This window comes from Lampetra planeri, chromosome 6 (assembly GCF_965212315.1).
Source record: "Lampetra planeri chromosome 6, kcLamPlan1.2.h2, whole genome shotgun sequence".
NCBI classification, from domain to species: domain Eukaryota; kingdom Metazoa; phylum Chordata; class Hyperoartia; order Petromyzontiformes; family Petromyzontidae; genus Lampetra; species Lampetra planeri.
Genome location: NC_136112.1, coordinates 465,220 through 484,870, shown reverse-complemented (window position 1 = coordinate 484,870; position 19,651 = coordinate 465,220). Strand labels below are relative to the sequence as shown.

Genomic DNA, 19,651 nt, shown 5'->3' with positions numbered 1-19,651 from the left:
ACCACCACACCTGCACCCGGACCCCTGCCACCCTCAGACCAACCCTTTAACCCCACGCTCGCTTCCCGTCTGCTCACCACCGTGTTCGCTCACCCACTCAACCCGAAATGACCCTCCAACTACCCCCACCGCACTCCCCCTCGCTCGTCCGTGTTCTACAATCCGCTTACTCGCCCACGTGCCATCCCGTCTCACCCCTAACTCGTGCCCGCGTCACTCGGCCTCACCGCTCGCTCACCCCTCGCTCACCCCACGCTCACCCGTGTCCGCTCACCCCCTCGCTCACCTTCTTCCTCGGCTGCCATTTCATCATGGTGAGTGAGGAGTGACGGCTGAGCGCGCACGGGCGGTGCCACTCGCCGCACCTCCTCGCTGGCCCCCCCCCTCCTCCTCCTCGTCCTTCCCCTCGTCACCGCGGGGAGGGGGTCGTCAGGGGTGCGAAGAGGGGTTCACGGGGTCTGTGCTGCCGGGGTCCCCGGGGCCCCAGAGCCGACCTCTCCCCGCATCAATGGAGCTGCGCCGAGTCACATCCCCGCCGCTCTTTGTTCGCGGTCCGCGCCTCTTCCTCCTCTTCCTTCTCCCTCCTCCTCCTAGACTACCTCTTCCACATCTCCCCGCGACTCCCACGAAGCCACCAAGCGGGGCCCAGGGTGGGACGGGACGCGGGAGCAGAGTCGGGGAGCCGCGGAGGAGAGCGGGCGACTGCGCGCCTCCCACCCGCCCGCCCGCCGTGCCCCCTCCTCCCCCCTCCTGCTCTACGATCCTTGCGTCTCGATGCGTCCCCGTGTCCCCCCGTCTTCAGCTGCCTGCCTCTCCCCTGCTGCCTGCTGATGATGCTGCTGATGATGGTCTTCTGTTGCCACCGCTACTGATGATGTCTTTCGCTGCCGATGTTGCTGCTCAAATGTGTTCTTTTGTTGTTGCCGATGGTAACGCTGCTTACAATGTTCGGCTGCTGCTGTTATTGCTGCTGCTGCTGCTGCCGATGACTCTCGTCTGCTCCTGATGATGCTCAGCTTCCTTCTGACGCTACAGCTGACGATGATCATTTCTCTTTCATTATTTTCTAACGCTCCGACTGCTGCTGCTGATGATGATATGCACACGTCTCGTTCCTTCTTGTGCCGCTGCTAAACTCATCACCGCGTGCTCGGAACCCATCTGGACAATGACGCCCACGATGCGTGACGCGTGACGCGCCTCCCCCCCCCCCCGAAGGGACCCCCCCCGCCCCTACACCCCCACGCCCCTACACCCCCCCTACCCCCCGCCCCTACACCCCCCCGCCCCTACCCCCCCCGCCCCCCCCGCACGGAAGGGGGCAGGGCGCGTCCCTTCCCGTGCGATCACCGTCACCATTAGCGGGCGCAGGGCCCCCCCCGCACCCCCCCCGCACCCCCCCCGCACCGCGACCCTGCGAGGTTCACTTAACACTCACTCCGGGCGTGTGCGCGTAGCGTGACGTTACTGCTCTGCTATGCGCTGTTGGTACTGTGCTGCGTGTGATATCTATGTTTGTAGAACTTCCTTCGCACCGCACGTAGCCGACCGTGCCAATCGTAGGTGGGGATATTGCTATGCAGTGTGTGTGCCATTGGCACGATGCTGTGTGATATATAGTGCGCGTGCTATTGCTGCACTGCGTGCGCTATTGCAGTCCGAGATGTGCGCTTTTGTTATTGTGCTGCGTGTACCGCCGTTGTGCCTTGGACAGCTGCTCTTGCCCTAGGCCAGGGGTCGGCAACCAAAATAACAAGAAGAGCCATTTCTTTCCAATTCGGTACAAAATTCAGTATTTCAAGAGCCGCAATGCATCTGAGTACATACTGTACATACGTACATATCGTCAAGAAGCAGCCCGTAAAGAGCCGCATGCGGCTCCGGAGCCGTAGGTTGCCGACCCCTGCCCTAGGCGATGCTGTGCCTTGTGAGGCTGTGTGCTATGTGTGAGGCTGTGTGCTGTGTGTGCTGTGTGTGAGGCTGTGTGCTCGCTGTACTGCCCTGCAGCATTGTGATTGTGGACTGCTGCCCCATTGTGTGCAAGTACTGTATATGTACACGGTGTGGCCCTGTGCGGGGCAGCACGTGCTACGTTGTGCTGCTCTGCGTTGTGCTGCTACGTTGTGCTGCTCTGCGTTGTGCTGCTACGTTGTGCTGCTCTGCGTTGTGCTGCTACGTTGTGCTGCTGCTACGTTGTGCTGCTCTGCGTTGTGCTGCTGCTACGTTGTGCTGCTCTGCGTTGTGCTGCTGCTGCTGCGTTGTGTTGCTGCTGCGTTGGGTTGCTGCTCTGTGTTGTGCTGCTACGTTGTGCTGGCCGTATCCTCTCTCCACGCACTCTCACCGGGAGCCGGGTCCACCCCGCCTCCCGGTCCCCTCCCGGTCCCCTCGCGGTTCCCCTCGCGGTTCCCCTCGCGGGTGCCGAGCAGCCAAAATAATCCACTCGCCTCCTCCTCATCCTCTTCTTCATTCAGCCTCCTCGTCGCACGAATCCGCCGTGATCTGTGGGCCGCCTTCCCCCCCACCCTCCTCCTCCTCCCGCCCACCCTCCTCCTCCTCCCCCCCACCCTCCTCCTCCTCCCCCCCACCATCCTCCTCCTCCCCCCCACCCTCCTCCTCCTCCCCCCCACCCTCCTCCTCCTCCCCCCCACCCTCCTCCTCCTCCCCCCCCCCACCCTCCTCCTCCTCCCCCCCACCCTCCTCCTCCTCCCCCACACCCTCCGCCTCCTCCCCCCCACCCTCCTCCTCCCCCCCACCCTCCGCCTCCTCCCCCCCACCCTCCTCCTCCTCCCCCCTCGGCTCCCTCCCCGGGGAACACCTTGCCTACCGGGTGGGTCAAGCGCAGAATTCCTTTCAAGTCACGGCTTGTTCTCCCCTGATCTCTCATGCTCACGCCTGCCCCGTGCCCCGGACCAACTGCCGCCCCCCCACGCCGAAGACCCACCGCTGCACACTGCTCCTGAACCCTCGCCACGTGCACTCCTCCTGCACCGACCCCGCGCCGAACGCTGTTGGTTTTTTGCCCAAATCTTTGTCTCAGGTCTCCCCATCTCATCGCAGGTCTCTCTATTCATCCCAAGTCTCCCGTTCGCATGGTGCAATCACCCATCACAGCACTGGCATGGGCCTCAAAAGAAAATAAACTGTTTTAATTTAATGTGAAAAGCCAACCACCACAAAGTAATAAAAACTATGTAATAATGATTTAAAGACCCTTTGTCAATGCACTGCTGAATGAAGGCCTTCCAATGCCATGTCGATCGTGGGGGTTGTTTGACTATTGTCTGGCGAGGTGCAGGTTGGTATAGCAGGACTGATTCAGATATCACTCGCCACTGGTGTTAACTCCTTGCCGGGTTCAAAGTGCAGCATGCTTAGCACTGCACCACCACTCCTCACCTCTATCGCAATAATGTTAATAAAATACCACCCAACAATTATCAAGAAAAAAACCAACAGATGGAAACGTCAAGTCAAGCGTGCTGCTTGCTCACGTCTGCTCGGCTGCCGACCCACACGCTCGCACACGCGCAGGATACACTAGAGCAGCCTCGTGCCTTTCGCACAGAGGGCACAGGGAGCCTGACGGTGGAGTTGGGGCTGGGTGAAGGTTCCATGCGTGAGGAGCGCCGGTCTCAACTGCCTCTCCTACTCCCTGGCTCGCGAAAACTCCGCTTCCGACAGAGCACAATCCCATCCGTCGTGTAAAAAAATGGCACCACAACAACAATGTGCACGGAAATAGCGAGCCACATAAACGCTGCTCACCAAATAAATCACCGCACTTACTCGGGGCATTGTTTGGCAAAAGGGCATTCCCACGGAGCACAGACAGAGACGGATGTGTGTGTTCGTTGAGCGCGGGTAAGTGTCCTGAGCGTCTGCGCGTACAAGCAGAGGGAGAGAGCCAAGGCTGTAAGAGATATTTTCAGCCACAGTTACCTGGCCTCAGTAACAGCCCGGGAATACCCGGCAACGCAATGGGAATGCCCAGTAATGGCACGACGTGGAGTGATGGGCAACCAGAGTACCGGTCTCTGTTGGCACCACGAGCACCGTCGCAACAGAGGTGACACCACAACCGCCATTGTCAAGAAAAAGCAACGGCACCCTGAGTGGAACACCGTTAACCGCCGCCGGCCTCCACTTGCCGAGTCTCGTGGCCACGGGACAGAACCCCGCTTCGCATTTGGCTACGGCCTGGGATTAATTTCAGCCGCGTCTGTCCGGGTTGGCGACCCGTAAAAAAATATTTATACAACCGGCACACCATATCCAGCAAATGTAGTGAACATGTGCAGGAGAGTGCCGCTGTCTGCACACATATGTGCACGCGGCAGAGTGCGTCCCATGACAATTCGGTGCAATTCTCTCCAGTGAGGTCAGAGTTCAACACAGAAGCGAGGCTGAAGGAACTGTGCGTACAGAGCTTGACAGTGAGGCCCACATTCCGATTCGTTAATGGTGACCAAGACCCACTTTTAAATAGCCAGGTGATACAGCGGTGGGAGCACACATCCCGACATCACAAGGTTCCAAGTTCGAATCTCGTTTGGGCGTCAACTCAGCCCTGTATCCCTCTGGGGTAGACAAAATGTGTACCACTTTGTGTAAATTCAAGAGTGGATATCCTTTTCCGTGGCTTACTTCTGTCATAAAAATGTGGAATTTTCTCCATAAATCAGGGCTGTACAAAGAAAGTGAGCACTGCAGATGCTCAATTAAGTGGAAAACCACTCTTTATTTTTGGTCCTCCTCATGAGAAAGCAGGGTGGAGTGGCGGAGCAGTGGTAAGCAATAAACCCGATGATTTGAGTTGGATTCACAGACATGGCTGATTGAGTGACGAATTACATCCAAACACATTTGTGGGCCCAACCCCCCCCTTCACCATCCTGCACCGCACCTCTGATTAGCACGGTTGGCTACGTACGGTGCGAAAGAAGTTCAACATACATACATTGACCACTATAACCCCCATGACTGACAGTGCGGGGAGGCTTTTATCCAGCAGTCTATTGGCAAAATGCTGCAAATGATTATTGAGAGACTTTGCATCTGCCGCAAACATCCCATTGCAATTAAAACTGTTTGACAGGCATATAACGATTCACCGTCCTCACATTTCAATCAATTCTCAAAAAAAGTCACAATTTTATTAAATAAATCACAGTTTTTCACCACTGTGGTGAATGTAGAATCTGTAGGGACTTCTGTGACACAAATATTCATTCGAAATAAATTGAAAATATCAACTGTCCCACGCACAATTTGATTGTGTATATCATGAGAATAGATTTTAATACATGATTCCACAAGTGAATACACTCATATCTATCAACGCAAACACTGATCAGCCGAAGTGCAAAGACAGACCGGTTAGTCGCCACGGAGCCTCCATTGGTCACCCACTTCTCGAAACACGAACCACATCATGAGCACTGTCCCACCAACAACAACAACCGCCATTCGCCACTAAGTGGCGGTGACATCACCACGATGCTTGTGCCAGGCTATGTGCACGTTAAGGCCACGTGAAGTGTCGAACGCCTACTGGCAGGAGAGGTCACGGGACAGATCCAGGTGCCATGGATTGACTGACCGAGATGACCGCCCGTCGCCACCCGCCGTCGCTCACCTTTGGGAAACGCGGGTTGATGCGCTGCGCCGTCTCGGCGTCCTGCAGCGCACGCTGGTGCTGACCCATCCGCGCCAGCGCAGCCGCGCGGTTGCAATAGAGGGCACAGTTCTGGGGGCTCATGGCCACCGCCTCCCCGTAGAGCCGCACGGCACCGGCAAAGTCACCGGCCTGGCACGCGACGCCCGCCGCTCGCACCCGCTCCGCCAGCGCTCCCTTCCCGCCAGGCACCGTCGTTCCCGTGCTGCTCGTGCACGGCGCAGCAACGTCGGCATCGCCGTCGCCGCCGGCGCCGCTTTCAGCATCTGGGGGGTCGCAGTCCTGGAACGACAAAGAGCGTGGCACGGCTTGTCACGTACAGGCAGACACAGCCTGCGGATACAGCCAAACACAGCGAGCATGCACAATCAAAACCTACAAATATAGCCGAGCACAAGCTTTACGTACGGCCAGACAGAGGCTGCTAACACGACCAGACGCAGCCTGAAGATACAGCCAGGCAAAGCCTTCAGCAGCAACCCAACAACACGAGCAGGTACCAACAACAACGCGCAACTACAGCCGAGCAAAAGCTGCAAGCACAGTTAGATATAAGCAGCAGGGCCAAACACAACCTCCACAGCTAGAAACAGCATTCAGCAACAGCCAAAAGCAAACTGCAGACACAGATGGGCACAGCCTTTGAGAATCCTCACACACACACTGTCGTCACAGCTGGACACAAGGTACAGGAACAGCCAGACACAGTGAGCAGGTGTAGCCAAGAAAGACAGCACAACTCAGAATGAGCAACTGGGCCAAGTGGAACCCTGACCCCCAACTCTGCCGCCTCCCGACCAGGGCGCGCTTTAAGTGCAGCTGCCTCGCTCACGCCAAAGAGCATTCCACGATGTTTATTTGTAGGCCATAAATTATACTCGCAGTATTTCTTAAACTTGGAATAAAGTTTCATTATTAATTTCAAACAATGCACTCGTGCACCGAGCCTCTGGCAGGTGTCCAGCACCTACGTGTGTGAGACGTGTGCACATCTATCAACCTCCTAGATCGCCGATACCAATCATCAGGTTTCGGAGAACTATAAACTTCCGAGGTCTCTTGTACGAGGCTACCGTTGGCTCATATGGGGCCCAGCCAATGGTGGTGACATGAAGCCTGGCTCATGGTCAGTGAGTAGCCCTGGGACCCTGGACCCCACCGGCAGAGGATCAGAGTTGGGTCCCAGGTCCTGGTAAGTGGTTCTGAAACCCAATGTCCAGTTGCACAACACACCTTATATGTAATTTAATTTACATCGTTTTAAATGAAAGAGGAATACACATTAGTACTTTCGAATGTGTCACGAAAATGACAACAGGGCCCCGCCAATGGAGGTGACGGTGCAACTGGGCCAAGTGTAATGGACCACAGGGGTGCTGGGCCACGAAGCAGCAAGGGGAAGGGAGGGCAACTGGACAGACGTGTCCCCATTTAACAACTTGAACCAGGGCCCGTGCCAACCACACCACACCGCTGCCTCCAGTGAGGCTCCAGCAGCTGAGGGGGTCTGTGTGAGGGGGTCTGTGTGAGGGGTCTGTGTGAGGGGTCTGTGTGAGGGGGTCTGTGTGAGGGGGTCTGTGTGAGGGGTCTATGCGAGGGGGTCTGTGTGTGGGGGTCTGTGTGAGGGGCCCTCTGGAGCCAGGTTCTCTACCAGTGCAGGCGAGGGGACCCTGCCCCCCTGCCAGTAGAGAAAGGGGGGGGGGGGCAGGAAAGAGGGGGGGCAGGAGAGAGGGGGGGCAGGAGAGAAGGGGGGGCAGGAGAGAGGGGGGGGCAGGAGAGAGGGGGGGGCGCGCTATATTTAGGATCGCGCGCAGGCGTCGTGCCGGAGAGGCCCGCGGGGGCGACGAGAAGGCGCCGCAAACAAATGCGTTCCTGTATTCCAGTGATTTCCGGAGGGGTATTTATATATTATTATATATATAATATTATATATATAATAATTATATATATAGTATATATTATATATAATGTTTCTCTCTCTCTCACTCGGTGAAGCGGGGACCGGGGGTCTGGGGGATAGAGACCCCGCGGCGCTCTCAGCGGATCGCGCGCGGCACACCACGTCAAGACGTGCACACGTGCAGGAGTGCCCACAGGGAACCCCTCGAGTCACACGGAGGCCACACGACCCCCCCCCCCACCCCCCGCCCAGGCCACGTCTGTCGTGATCATGAAACAATAAAACAAGGAGAACTGAATCACTCAACACTTGTGCCCTCACCCTCACTTGGAGTTCCATCTCCTGATTGCGCCCCCCCCACCCACGCCACCCCCATCCAACACGAGTTCGCGAACAATGAGCACTCACCCATCACCACCACCATCGTCGTCATCATCCCCACTACCACCACCTCCATGCACTTGGCCCCTGGCTCTTTGTTATGGAGCAGGCACGGTCCCTCAACCCGCGCCCCCATTGTTCCCCCGTCGCGGTAGATCTTGCGAGACGAGGGGGACAAGGGACCCCCGGTGCGCGGCCGAGAGGGGGCCCCTTGGGGTCCCCCCCCCCCAGGGCTTCCGAGGGGTTCCCCGGTACCCGAGACCCAAACCTACCTCCTCCTCCTCAGCGGCGGCGGCCGGAGCTCGCAACTTGAGGCGTTCCATGGGGTGGAGAAAGGCGCCGCGTCGTGCCCTCGTCCCTCTGCCGCTCTCCCCGTCTCCGCCTCCTCCTCCTCTCGCCGCTCTCCTCCTCCCCCTCCTCTCAGCTCGCGGCCGGGCCGACTCGGCCCCACCTCGCCGGACTCATCCCCAAGCCTCGACGCGGCCACAGCAAGCGGCCAAAGTTTATGCGAGCGGCTGCTGCGGCTGCTGCTGCGGCGGCGGCGGCGAGAAAAGTGTTGTCGAGCCGCGAGCGCCAACTTGTGCGAGACGTGGCGCCATGTTCATGCTGCAGCCGCGCGGCCTCCGCTCCCGGAGCCGAGCGCCACCCGCCGGGAGGAATGGGAGTCGCGGCCACGGGGCCCGACCCACCATTACACCACCACTACCACCACCACACCACCCCACCACACCACCGCACCACCACCTCACCAACACTACCACACCACCACTACCACACCACCACCACAATACCACCGCACCACCACCACCGCACCACCACCACCGCACCACCACCACCGCACCACCACCACCGCACCACCACCACCGCACCACCACCACCACCACACCACCACCACACCACCACCACACCACCACCACCACACCACCCCACCACCACCACCACACCACCCCACCACCACCACCACACCACCACCACACCACCACCACCACACCACCCCACCACCACCACCACACCACCACCACCCCACCACACCACCACCACACCACCACCACCGGTTGCACCCGATTCAAGAGCCGAATGGCTCACAGGGCTATACCTAATAAATGAAACTTGAAATGAAAACTTGAAACCACCACCACCCCACCACCACCACCCCCCCCGTGCTCCCTGCCCGAGGAGCAAGGGGACCGTTACCCGGCACGGGGTGGCGGGTGGGACCGCGATCACCCAGAGCGGGACTTGCAGCTGTCGCTGGGCCCGTCATTCCAACCCCACTGGGATCTGAGAAGCGCCGTTCGGCATTCGTGACATTGACCCAGGACCCATCATCTGACAGAGAGGGGAGAGGGGGGGGGGGAGAGGTCTCTTGCCAAACAACATCCGACAAGTTCACCAGAATTGATTCAAGCGAAGCCTGGCTCTGCTGGTGAGACACTGAACGTCAAAACCGGTTCAGGAGTTTGCTTGTGCTGAATCAATATTGCTGAAATGATGCACTCCCAGAAGGCCCTTGTGATCATGGGTTGTGTTAGAATTACTTTTATATTTATCTTTGTATGTGGAGAGACGGGTATGTGAAGGGGACGCGGTGTGTATGCTTATCGATCTTGTTATACCTCGAGAGAGCCTTCAGGCGTCCCTTATAATCTGATAACAGATCGATCCGAGTGGGTTAAACCGTGAGGAGAACAATGTGGGGGTCCTGGCCCGTTACTCTCCTCCCATCGGCACCTTCAGGGGCGCGTGGAGTCCTGAGGGAGTCGTGCACTAGATCAGGAGGGCCCCGTGGGGTGGACGCGAGGGTGAGGTGGATGAGAGGGTGAGGTGGATGTGAGGGTGAGGTGAATGAGAGGGTGAGGTGGACGCTAGGGGGAGGTGGATGAGAGGGTGAGGTGGACGCGAGGGTGAGGTGGATGCTAGGGTGAGCTGACTACTAGGGTGAGGTGAATGTGTCTGGCGAGGGTGAGGTGAGGCTGGTGGAGGTGCGGCTTGAGGAAGCCTCTTCTTCCATCACACTCCTCAAGTGACGCGTCCCTCTTCGCCTGGACTCATGTCAGTGACGAACGCAGTGGAGATGCCACTCAATGTGTCTCATGCAACCGGCCATTTGCCTCGAGTGCAGCACTCGTCTGGTTGTGAAGGTATCTGCCACAGTGGCCAGCACGACACGGGGACACGGGCGGCATATTAAATACATCTTTATGAATAACACTCCCGTGGAGGTCAAGTCACAACCCCTGACCCCGCCACTCACCGCACGCAAACACTTTGATTTTGTTCCCAAGCCGCGGGGCTCGGGTCGACTCGCCCTCCACTCGATGTCCTCGTCGCTTTCGAGAGCAATGCTCCGAAGCCCTCAGGGGCATCAGAGAAGCGCTTTGAGAAAGTGGGTCTCAACCTCAACATTTACTCGGGGTCACGCCGGTGATGGAGGCAACTATTGACAGCCGTCGCCATGGACCTGTCGTTGATAAAAAAACAAAAAACTTGGGTGGATACGTCAACCCTTGATGGACACGTTGACCTGAGCTCTCCAGAAGAGTATATCTACCTTGTGATGGCAGGGAAATCAACTCTGGATGGTCTGGTGGCGGGGCCTGCCTGCGTGCCAGCTTTGTGGCTCGCTACCGCCCTCTGCTGGAGACTGGAGGAGTCTGCTGGAGTCTGGCCTCCTCGTCGAGCTCCCAATGATGGGACCACGGATGAGAAGTTTTGAGATGGAGTCCCAGAGTGGGTATCCAAGACCATGGCCGTTGTCATAAATAAACTCGACTCACCCCAGCCTCCTCCACATTGCCTCCACCACATGTCGAGCGACTGTCCCCAACAACAGAACAATCACCAGCTTCGTCCTGGTTTGTGATTCGCTGGAGCAAGATGAGCGTGGCTTCACCGCCAATGCCGGTGAAGCCACCACACCTCACCATCACTCACTTCCTTGCACTAGATGCTACAGTTGTTGCAACCACCAAGGTCAGCTCTTGCTGTACACAGTTAAGTTGTTTCAAAGACTGCTCTTATCAATCTCATCACCACCTGCATCTGGTTTGAGTTCTTCCCATATGTTATCGGCCTCTGTGCTCCCCCTATTCATGTACAATATCATCTCTCTCTGAAACACCCGGGAGGAGGAGTTTGTGCGTCTAATACTTCATCGATTAAAACCGATTCGATAGCTCGCGGTGCAATATCGAATCGACTACGTATTTAACAGCCGTGAAAAGTGATACCTATGCAAATGCCTCATTTCCTCCACAGAAATATAGAAAATAACACAAACTATGCGTCAACGAACACGAGACGCAAACACGTGAGGTGGGATCGGGAAAAAAATGGTTACGTGCCTAGTTTAGAGGGTGGGCCACGCAATTACCTTGTGTTGTGAACCCTCCTCCACCCGACACAGCCAAGCTATGACATTGTCACGTGTACACGCGCTTTAACGCACCGGGTGGGGTGATGGAGAGTTCACGACGGGAATATGGTGAGATCGTTATGACGCGTCAGCGGGAAAATCAGCCATGATTCGAAATATTGGCTGTGAACTAACGTGTTAAACCACACATCATACACCCTCAGCCAAGACTCCACACACCCTTCTGGGTGATGGGCCATGGGTCTCGATGGTCATGGGCCCTGGGCCCCTTGACACTGTCCCAATGTTTCAACTTCCGCACCGGGAGATCGGAGCGGCGACATCTGAACTGCAAGTTCCGCGTGACGCCACGGCACGCATTGCACCATGTGTATATACCGTGTTACGCTAACAATGCCGTTGTGCGTATATATAGGCGCGTGTAGCTCAACTGGAAAGTATAGAGGGAGCTCTAATTCCTAGGCGGAGGGAATGTGAATAAGTGCCGCTGCAGCGTTGAGGAGCCAACGATCCGGAGGCGACCGCCTGGTCCAGACGCCGCCACCGCTCGCAAGCGCAGCACCAGCTCCTCGCCCCGTGAGACTGGTGGCGAGGGGCACTCAGAGGTGCCAGGTGGAGGGCGCTTGAAAGACTGATGAATGGCCGGTGATGAATGACTGATGAATGACAGCGAATGAAATGTGGTAAATTAGGTAAATGATTGACGAATGAAAGGTGAATGACACGTCATTCAAAATTTGAACGATGATTGAAATGTGAATGGCATTGAATGAAATGTGAAATGAGAGGTGAGTGATTGATGAATGGAAGGTGAATGAAACATCTATGAGATATCATGCACATCATCCACTGGAATGTTTGGGCTGATGAAGATGGTGATGATGATGGCAGTGATAATGGTGGTGGTGATGGCGATGACAGTGATTATAATGGTGATGATGGTCGTGATGACATTGATCATGGTGGTGGTGGTGGTGGCAATCACGCATGAGGATCATCCGCCCCTTTGGTCCCATGCCATGAGGGGATCTCTGTGAGGGGGACCGGGGACCCCGAGTCCGGGGCCATGAGTCTCTGCTTCTTCTTGAGTCCACGGCTGAAGGAGAAGAGGTACGCGGGGAGGCAGAAGCCCAGCAGGGACAGCGCCAGCAACCCCACGTTCACCTGAAGGAGGGGAGCGGGGTGAGCGTGACGGTCAGCTGGCTTGAAGGGGCGAGGTGGAGGGAGGCATGTTAGTGAGTGTGGGGTGAATGATGGACTGACGATTATCTGTACCGATCCTGGGCCTCCCCTAGGTCGACTCAGCCTCAAATGAGGGCCTGGTGCGGTGTGTAAACATCGCCACTGGGGAGACAAAGGCGGGCCGGGTGCAGTGCTGGCCATCCACCCCCTCGTGTGCCGTGCCGGCCTTCATAGGTGCTACTCGCTAACAGCACTTGCCCCTACAGTCTGTTACAGGCGATACGGGGGATATTTGGGGTGAGTATGGGGTGAGTATGGGGTGAGTGTGTTTGAGTGTGGGGTGAGTGAGTGTGTGGTGAGTGAGTGTGTGGTGAGTGAGTGAGTGTGTTGTGAGTGAGTGGTGAGTGCAGTGGTGCGTATGGTGTGAGTGTGTTTGAGTGATGGGTGAGTGAGTGTGTGGTGAGTGAGTGTATTGGTGAGTGTTTGGTGGTTAGTGAGTGTAGTGGTGAGTGTAGTGGTGAGTGTGTGGTGAGTGTGTGGTGGTGAGTGTGTGCTAAGTGAGTGTAGTGGTGAGTGTGTGGTGGTGAGTGAGTGTGTGGTGAGTGTGTGACCCAGTAGGGGTCTCCGCCGAGGGGGCCCTGCACGGCCATGAAGAGCGGCTGCTGCAGCAGCGCGAACACGGCGCTCGCCAGGGACTGCAGCCCCGTGAGACTCCCGAAGTGAGACGACGGGTACCTGCAGACACACACACACACACAGGTACCCACACAGGTACTCACACAGGTAGGGTATAGACACACACACACACTCAGGTACTCACACAGGTACCCACACAGGTACCCACACAGGTACCCACACAGGTACTCACACAGGTACCCACACAGGTACTCACACAGGTACCCACACAGGTGGGGTACAGACACACACTCAGGTACCCACAAAGATACTCAATCAGGTCATCACACAGGTACACACACGGGTTCTCAAGTAAATACTCACAGAGGTACTCATACAGATGCACAAAGGCATGCATATAAACGATCACACAGATGTACTCACGTGGAAAGCATTGGTGAGGGATTGGCACACTCACGGTGAGGGGTTGGGACTCACTCACTCACGGTGAGGGATTGGGACTCACTCACTCACGGTGTGGGATTGGGACTCACGCGGGTGAGGGATTGGTACTCACACGGCGGCGTAGAGACCCCCGCAAGCAGAGTGGATGAATCCGCGAACCACGGTGTGGAGCACGAAGGTCAAGTACTGCCCCACACACCACGCACAGCACACTCAGTACACTCACTCACCCCACACACCACGCACAGCACACTCAGTACACTCACTCACCCCACACAGTACACTCACTCACCCCACACACCACGCACAGCACACTCAGTACACTCACTCACCCCACACACCACGCACAGCACACTCAGTACACTCACTCACCCCACACACCACGCACAGCACACTCAGTACACTCACCCCACACAGTACACTCACTCACCCCACACAGTACACTCACTACACTCAGTACACTCACTCACTACACTCAGTACACTCACTACACTCAGTACACTCACTCACCCCACACAGTACACTCACTACACACAGCACGCACAGCACCCACAGCACACTCACTCACCCCACACAGTACACTCACTACACACAGTACACTCACCCCACACAGTACACTCACTACACACAGTACACTCACTACACACAGTACACTCACTACACTCAGCACGCACAGCACCCACAGTACACTCACTCACCACACACAGTACACTCACTACACACAGTACACTCACTACACACAGTACACTCACTACACTCAGTACACTCACCCCACACAGTACACTCACTACACACAGCATCCACAGTACACTCACCCCACACAGTACACTCACTACACACAGCACCCACAGTACACTCACCCCACACAGTACACTCACTACACACAGTACACTCACTACACACAGCACGCACAGCACCCACAGTACACTCACTCACCCCAGACAGTACACTCACTACACACAGTACACTCACTACACTCAGCACGCACAGCACCCACAGTACACTCACTCACCCCACACAGTACACTCACTACACACAGTACACTCACTACACACAGCACACTCACCCCACACAGTACACTCACTACACACAGTACACTCACTACACACAGCACGCACAGCACCCACAGTACACTCACTCACCCCACACAGTACACTCACTACACACAGTACACTCACTACACTCAGCACACACAGCACCCACAGTACACTCACTCACCCCACACAGTACACTCACTACACACAGTACACTCACCCCACACAGTACACTCACTACACTCAGCACGCACAGCACCCACAGTACACTCACTCACCCCACACAGTACACTCACTACACACAGTACACTCACTACACACAGTACACTCACCCCACACAGTACACTCACTACACACAGTACACTCACTACACACAGTACACTCACTACACACAGCATCCACAGTACACTCACCCCACACAGTACACTCACTACACACAGCACCCACAGTACACTCACCCCACACAGTACACTCACTACACACAGTACACTCACTACACTCAGCACGCACAGCACCCACAGCACACTCACTCACCCCACACAGTACACTCACTACACACAGTACACTCACTACACACAGCACGCACAGCACCCACAGTACACTCACTCACCCCACACAGTACACTCACTACACACAGTACACTCACTACACTCAGCACGCACAGCACCCACAGCACACTCACTCACCCCACACAGTACACTCACTACACACAGTACACTCACTACACTCAGCACGCACAGCACCCACAGCACACTCACTCACCCCACACAGTACACTCACTACACACAGCACGCACAGCACCCACAGTACACTCACTCACCCCACACAGTACACTCACTACACACAGTACACTCACTACACTCAGCACGCACAGCACCCACAGTACACTCACTCACCCCACACAGTACACTCACTACACACAGTACACTCACCCCACACAGTACACTCACTACACACAGTACACTCACCACACACAGTACACTCACTACACTCAGCACGCACAGCACCCACAGTACACTCACTCACCCCACACAGTACACTCACTACACACAGTACACTCACTACACTCAGCACGCACAGCACCCACAGTACACTCACTCACCCCACACAGTACACTCACTACACACAGTACACTCACCCCACACAGTACACTCACTACACACAGTACACTCACCACACACAGTACACTCACTACACTCAGCACGCACAGCACCCACAGTACACTCACTCACCCCACACAGTACACTCACTACACACAGTACACTCACTACACTCAGCACGCACAGCACCCACAGTACACTCACTCACCCCACACAGTACACTCACTACACACAGTACACTCACTACACTCAGCACGCACAGCACCCACAGTACACTCACTCACCCCACACAGTACACTCACTACACACAGTACACTCACTACACACAGTACACTCACCCCACACAGTACACTCACTACACTCAGCACGCACAGCACCCACAGTACACTCACTCACCCCACACAGTAAACTCACTACACACAGTACACTCACTACACACATTACACTCACTACACTCAGCACGCACAGCACCCACAGTACACTCACTCACCCCACACAGTACACTCACCCCACACAGTACACTCACTACACACAGTACACTCACTACACTCAGCACGCACAGCACCCACAGTACACTCACTCACTACACACAGTACACTCACTACACACAGTACACTCACTACACTCAGCACGCACAGCACCCACAGTACACTCACTCACTACACACAGTACACTCACCCCACACAGTACACTCACTACACTCAGCACGCACAGCACCCACAGTACACTCACTCACTACACACAGTCCACTCACCCCACACAGTACACTCACTACACTCAGCACGCACAGCACCCACAGCACACTCACTCACCCCACACAGTACACCCACTACACTCAGCACGCACAGCACCCACAGTACACTCACTACACTCAGTACACTCACTACACACAGTACACTCACCCCACACAGTACACTCACTACACACAGTACACTCACCCCACACAGTACACTCACTACACTCAGCACGCACAGCACCCACAGTACACTCACTCACCCCACACAGTACACTCACTACACACAGTACACTCACTACACTCAGCACGCACAGCACCCACAGTACACTCACTCACTACACACAGTACACTCACCCCACACAGTACACTCACTACACACAGTACACTCACCCCACACAGTACACTCACTACACTCAGCACGCACAGCACCCACAGTACACTCACTCACTACACACAGTACACTCACCCCACACAGTACACTCACTACACACAGTACACTCACTACACTCAGCACGCACAGCACCCACAGTACACTCACTCACTACACACAGTACACTCACTACACACAGTACACTCACTACACACAGTACACTCAGCACGCACAGCACCCACAGTGTACTGGAACGTCTCTTCCCACGGTCACAGTCCTCGACCCCGGCACTCCTCTGCCATGACTGGAGAAGGCACTGGGGGTCAGGTCCCCTTAGCGGGGTAGCCCCCCCCCTCCATCCCCTTGGCTCACCTGCAGCTGAAGGTTGCTGATGAGGCAGACGATGCCGAAGCCGACCAGGAGGATATTGCAGAAGAGGAAGGCGCGCGTGGCATTGTCGATTTTCTGGATCGTCCTGTCTCTGAACTTCCCCTTCCTGGGGGTCACGGGGACATCCCTGGACGGGCGACAGAGAGGGGTAGGGAGGCGTGGGGAAGGGGGCGCGCGCGTCACGGGGGTCCCGTTTCCTCGTGCGGCGCGGGGTTGGAATTCCACTGCCAGTGCCGCTACCCTCCCGCGTGGCCAGGCCAAGTCGGGGTTGATGTCACTGCGCGTGTTCACCCTACACAGCCTCCCCGAGTTGTCGTAGCACCAGCTCTGAGTATTGCTCTGTATAATCCCAATTAAGTAGGATGCAGGTAATTTGCGTTCAAATTTGGTAAATTGTTGACAATAACGCCGGCACACAATGTCCTCCTCTTGCGAATGACGTCACGGGATCTTTGACGTCCACCGGGAAGCAGGCGGCGACCCCGTGTTTCTACTCCCGGTCCACCCGCAGTATTAATCAGGGCGGCCTGCCGGAGCCGAATCGCGAACGTCTGCCACAAACGCGACCGCTAGGCCGCGTTAGCGCGGCGAAAATAAATCGTTTATTCAACCACGAGATGGAATATCGACAAAGACACATGTACCCCCCCCCTCCCCCCGCTCTATTGCTTCATCTGCCGCGCCTGGAGATCGACTCGACCTCTGGATTGCAAGTCCGACGCGCCGACCCTCCTAAGCCAGGAACCCCCCCCCCCCCCCCCCCTTGAGAAACAGTCCCGAGTAGTCCCGAGACTAGCGGAGCGTGTCCCGGGCAAACGCGACCCCCCCCTCCTCCCCCCACTTCCCCCACTTCCCCACGACCCCCCCCCCCACCGACTCTCGTACCCGTTCCGCAGGGGCTGGTGCTGGGGCCCCGCCGCGGGGGGCTCCTGCTCCCCCCCTCGGCACTCGTCGAGTTTCCAGTCCATGACGTAGCCGATGATGGGCGCCGTGAGCAGACAGAGCAGCTGCAGCATCCCGAACATGGAGGCGAACCAGCCGACTGCGGCCATCGCCATCACCATCACCATCAGTGCCATCACCGTTATCAGACATCATCGCCATCATCACCATCAGTGCCATCACCGTTATCAGACATCATCGCCATCATCACCATCAGTGCCATCACCGTTATCAGACATCATCGCCATCACCGTCATCGCGACGGCATCATCCGAATATCACAAGACGTCCTCGATCGAATTACCCTGCACGGTTGGCTACGTACGGTGCGAAAGAAGTTCTACATGCATAGCCGGGGGGGGGGGGCCGTGGTAGGATGACTGCTGCACCGCGCGCGTCCATTCATAGTCTCCGGTATGCGCACGCGCGTGAGAGCTGAACACACACACACCCACACACACACCCACACACACACCCCCACACACACACCCACACACACACCCACACACACACCCCCACACACACACCCACACACACCCCCACACACACACCCACACACACACCCACACACACACACACACACCCCCCCACACACACACACACACCCCCACACACACCCCCACACCCACACACACACACACCCACACACACACCCACACACACACCCACACACACACCCACACACACACCCACACACACACCCACACACACACCCACACACACACCCACACACACCCCCACACACACCCCCACACACACACACACACACACCCACACACACCCCCACACACACCCCCACACACACCCACACACACCCACACACACACCCCCACACACACACCCACACACACACACACCCCCACACACACCCCCACACACACACCCACACACACACCCACACACACACCCACACACACCCCCACACACACACCCACACACACCCCCACACACACACACCCACACACACACGTTCTCTGGTATGTGGTGGTAACAAATACAAAGCTACCCCGTATATACGACGCGAAAGAGGGTGGGGGTGTGGCCGAAAAAAAAACACGCCCGACCGCCTTTGTCTCCCCAGTGCACCGGGTACTCATTTAAGGTTGATTCTACCTACGGGAGGCTCCGGACCGGTTCTGATGACATCTCTTACTGATGTTGGTGACCGTGAGTGGTAAATCAAACGCCACCGCTGTTGTGCGAACAGCACTTGCCCCAAAAGTCCGGGGAGCGGTAGTGTAGCGGTGAGAACGTTGCGCTATGAACCACGTCACCGGTCCTGGGCTTCCCCTAGGTCAGCTCAGCTTCATACGAGCATTTGGTGTGATGTGTAGACATCGCCACTGGGGCGACAGACGACCGGGCGTGGTACCGGTCACTAGTCTGGTAAAACGCTCCGCGGGGGATCTTTGTGTGTGTGTGTACACACTGGCGCGTGTGTTCTCGGGCGTGCCGGTGTGTAACCGGGGGGGGGGGGGGTGTTTAT

General features: G+C 56.6%; 2 protein-coding genes across 6 annotated transcripts in view; both read right to left on the bottom strand.

The window, feature by feature from the left end:
* The window catches only part of TTC28 (tetratricopeptide repeat domain 28), a 33,939-nt gene extending 25,302 nt beyond the window's left edge, over nucleotides 1–8,637 (bottom strand). Inside the window, exons 1-2 of the mRNA XM_078595150.1 lie at nucleotides 8,228–8,637; nucleotides 5,636–5,956 (exon numbers count right to left, since the gene is read on the bottom strand). Of these exons, the coding sequence (XP_078451276.1) occupies nucleotides 5,636–5,956; nucleotides 8,228–8,278 (372 nt within the window). The 5' untranslated portion in view covers nucleotides 8,279–8,637. The remainder of the gene's footprint in view (nucleotides 1–5,635; nucleotides 5,957–8,227) is intronic.
* Nucleotides 8,638–10,137: 1,500 nt separating this feature from the next.
* The window catches only part of LOC144719312 (large neutral amino acids transporter small subunit 4-like), a 32,704-nt gene continuing 23,190 nt past the window's right edge, over nucleotides 10,138–19,651 (bottom strand). For 3 of the 5 annotated variants that reach the window (XM_078595142.1, XM_078595146.1, XM_078595144.1), the window contains 5 exons: nucleotides 18,109–18,265; nucleotides 17,206–17,350; nucleotides 13,706–13,779; nucleotides 13,125–13,248; nucleotides 10,138–12,495 (listed from right to left, as the gene is read on the bottom strand). In XM_078595142.1, the coding sequence (XP_078451268.1) occupies nucleotides 12,313–12,495; nucleotides 13,125–13,248; nucleotides 13,706–13,779; nucleotides 17,206–17,350; nucleotides 18,109–18,265 (683 nt within the window). In that variant the 3' untranslated portion in view covers nucleotides 10,138–12,312. Of the gene's footprint in view, nucleotides 12,496–13,124; nucleotides 13,249–13,705; nucleotides 13,780–17,205; nucleotides 17,351–18,108; nucleotides 18,266–19,651 lie in introns of those variants that run through there. The other 2 variants (XM_078595143.1, XM_078595147.1) reach the window with 2 other exon arrangements.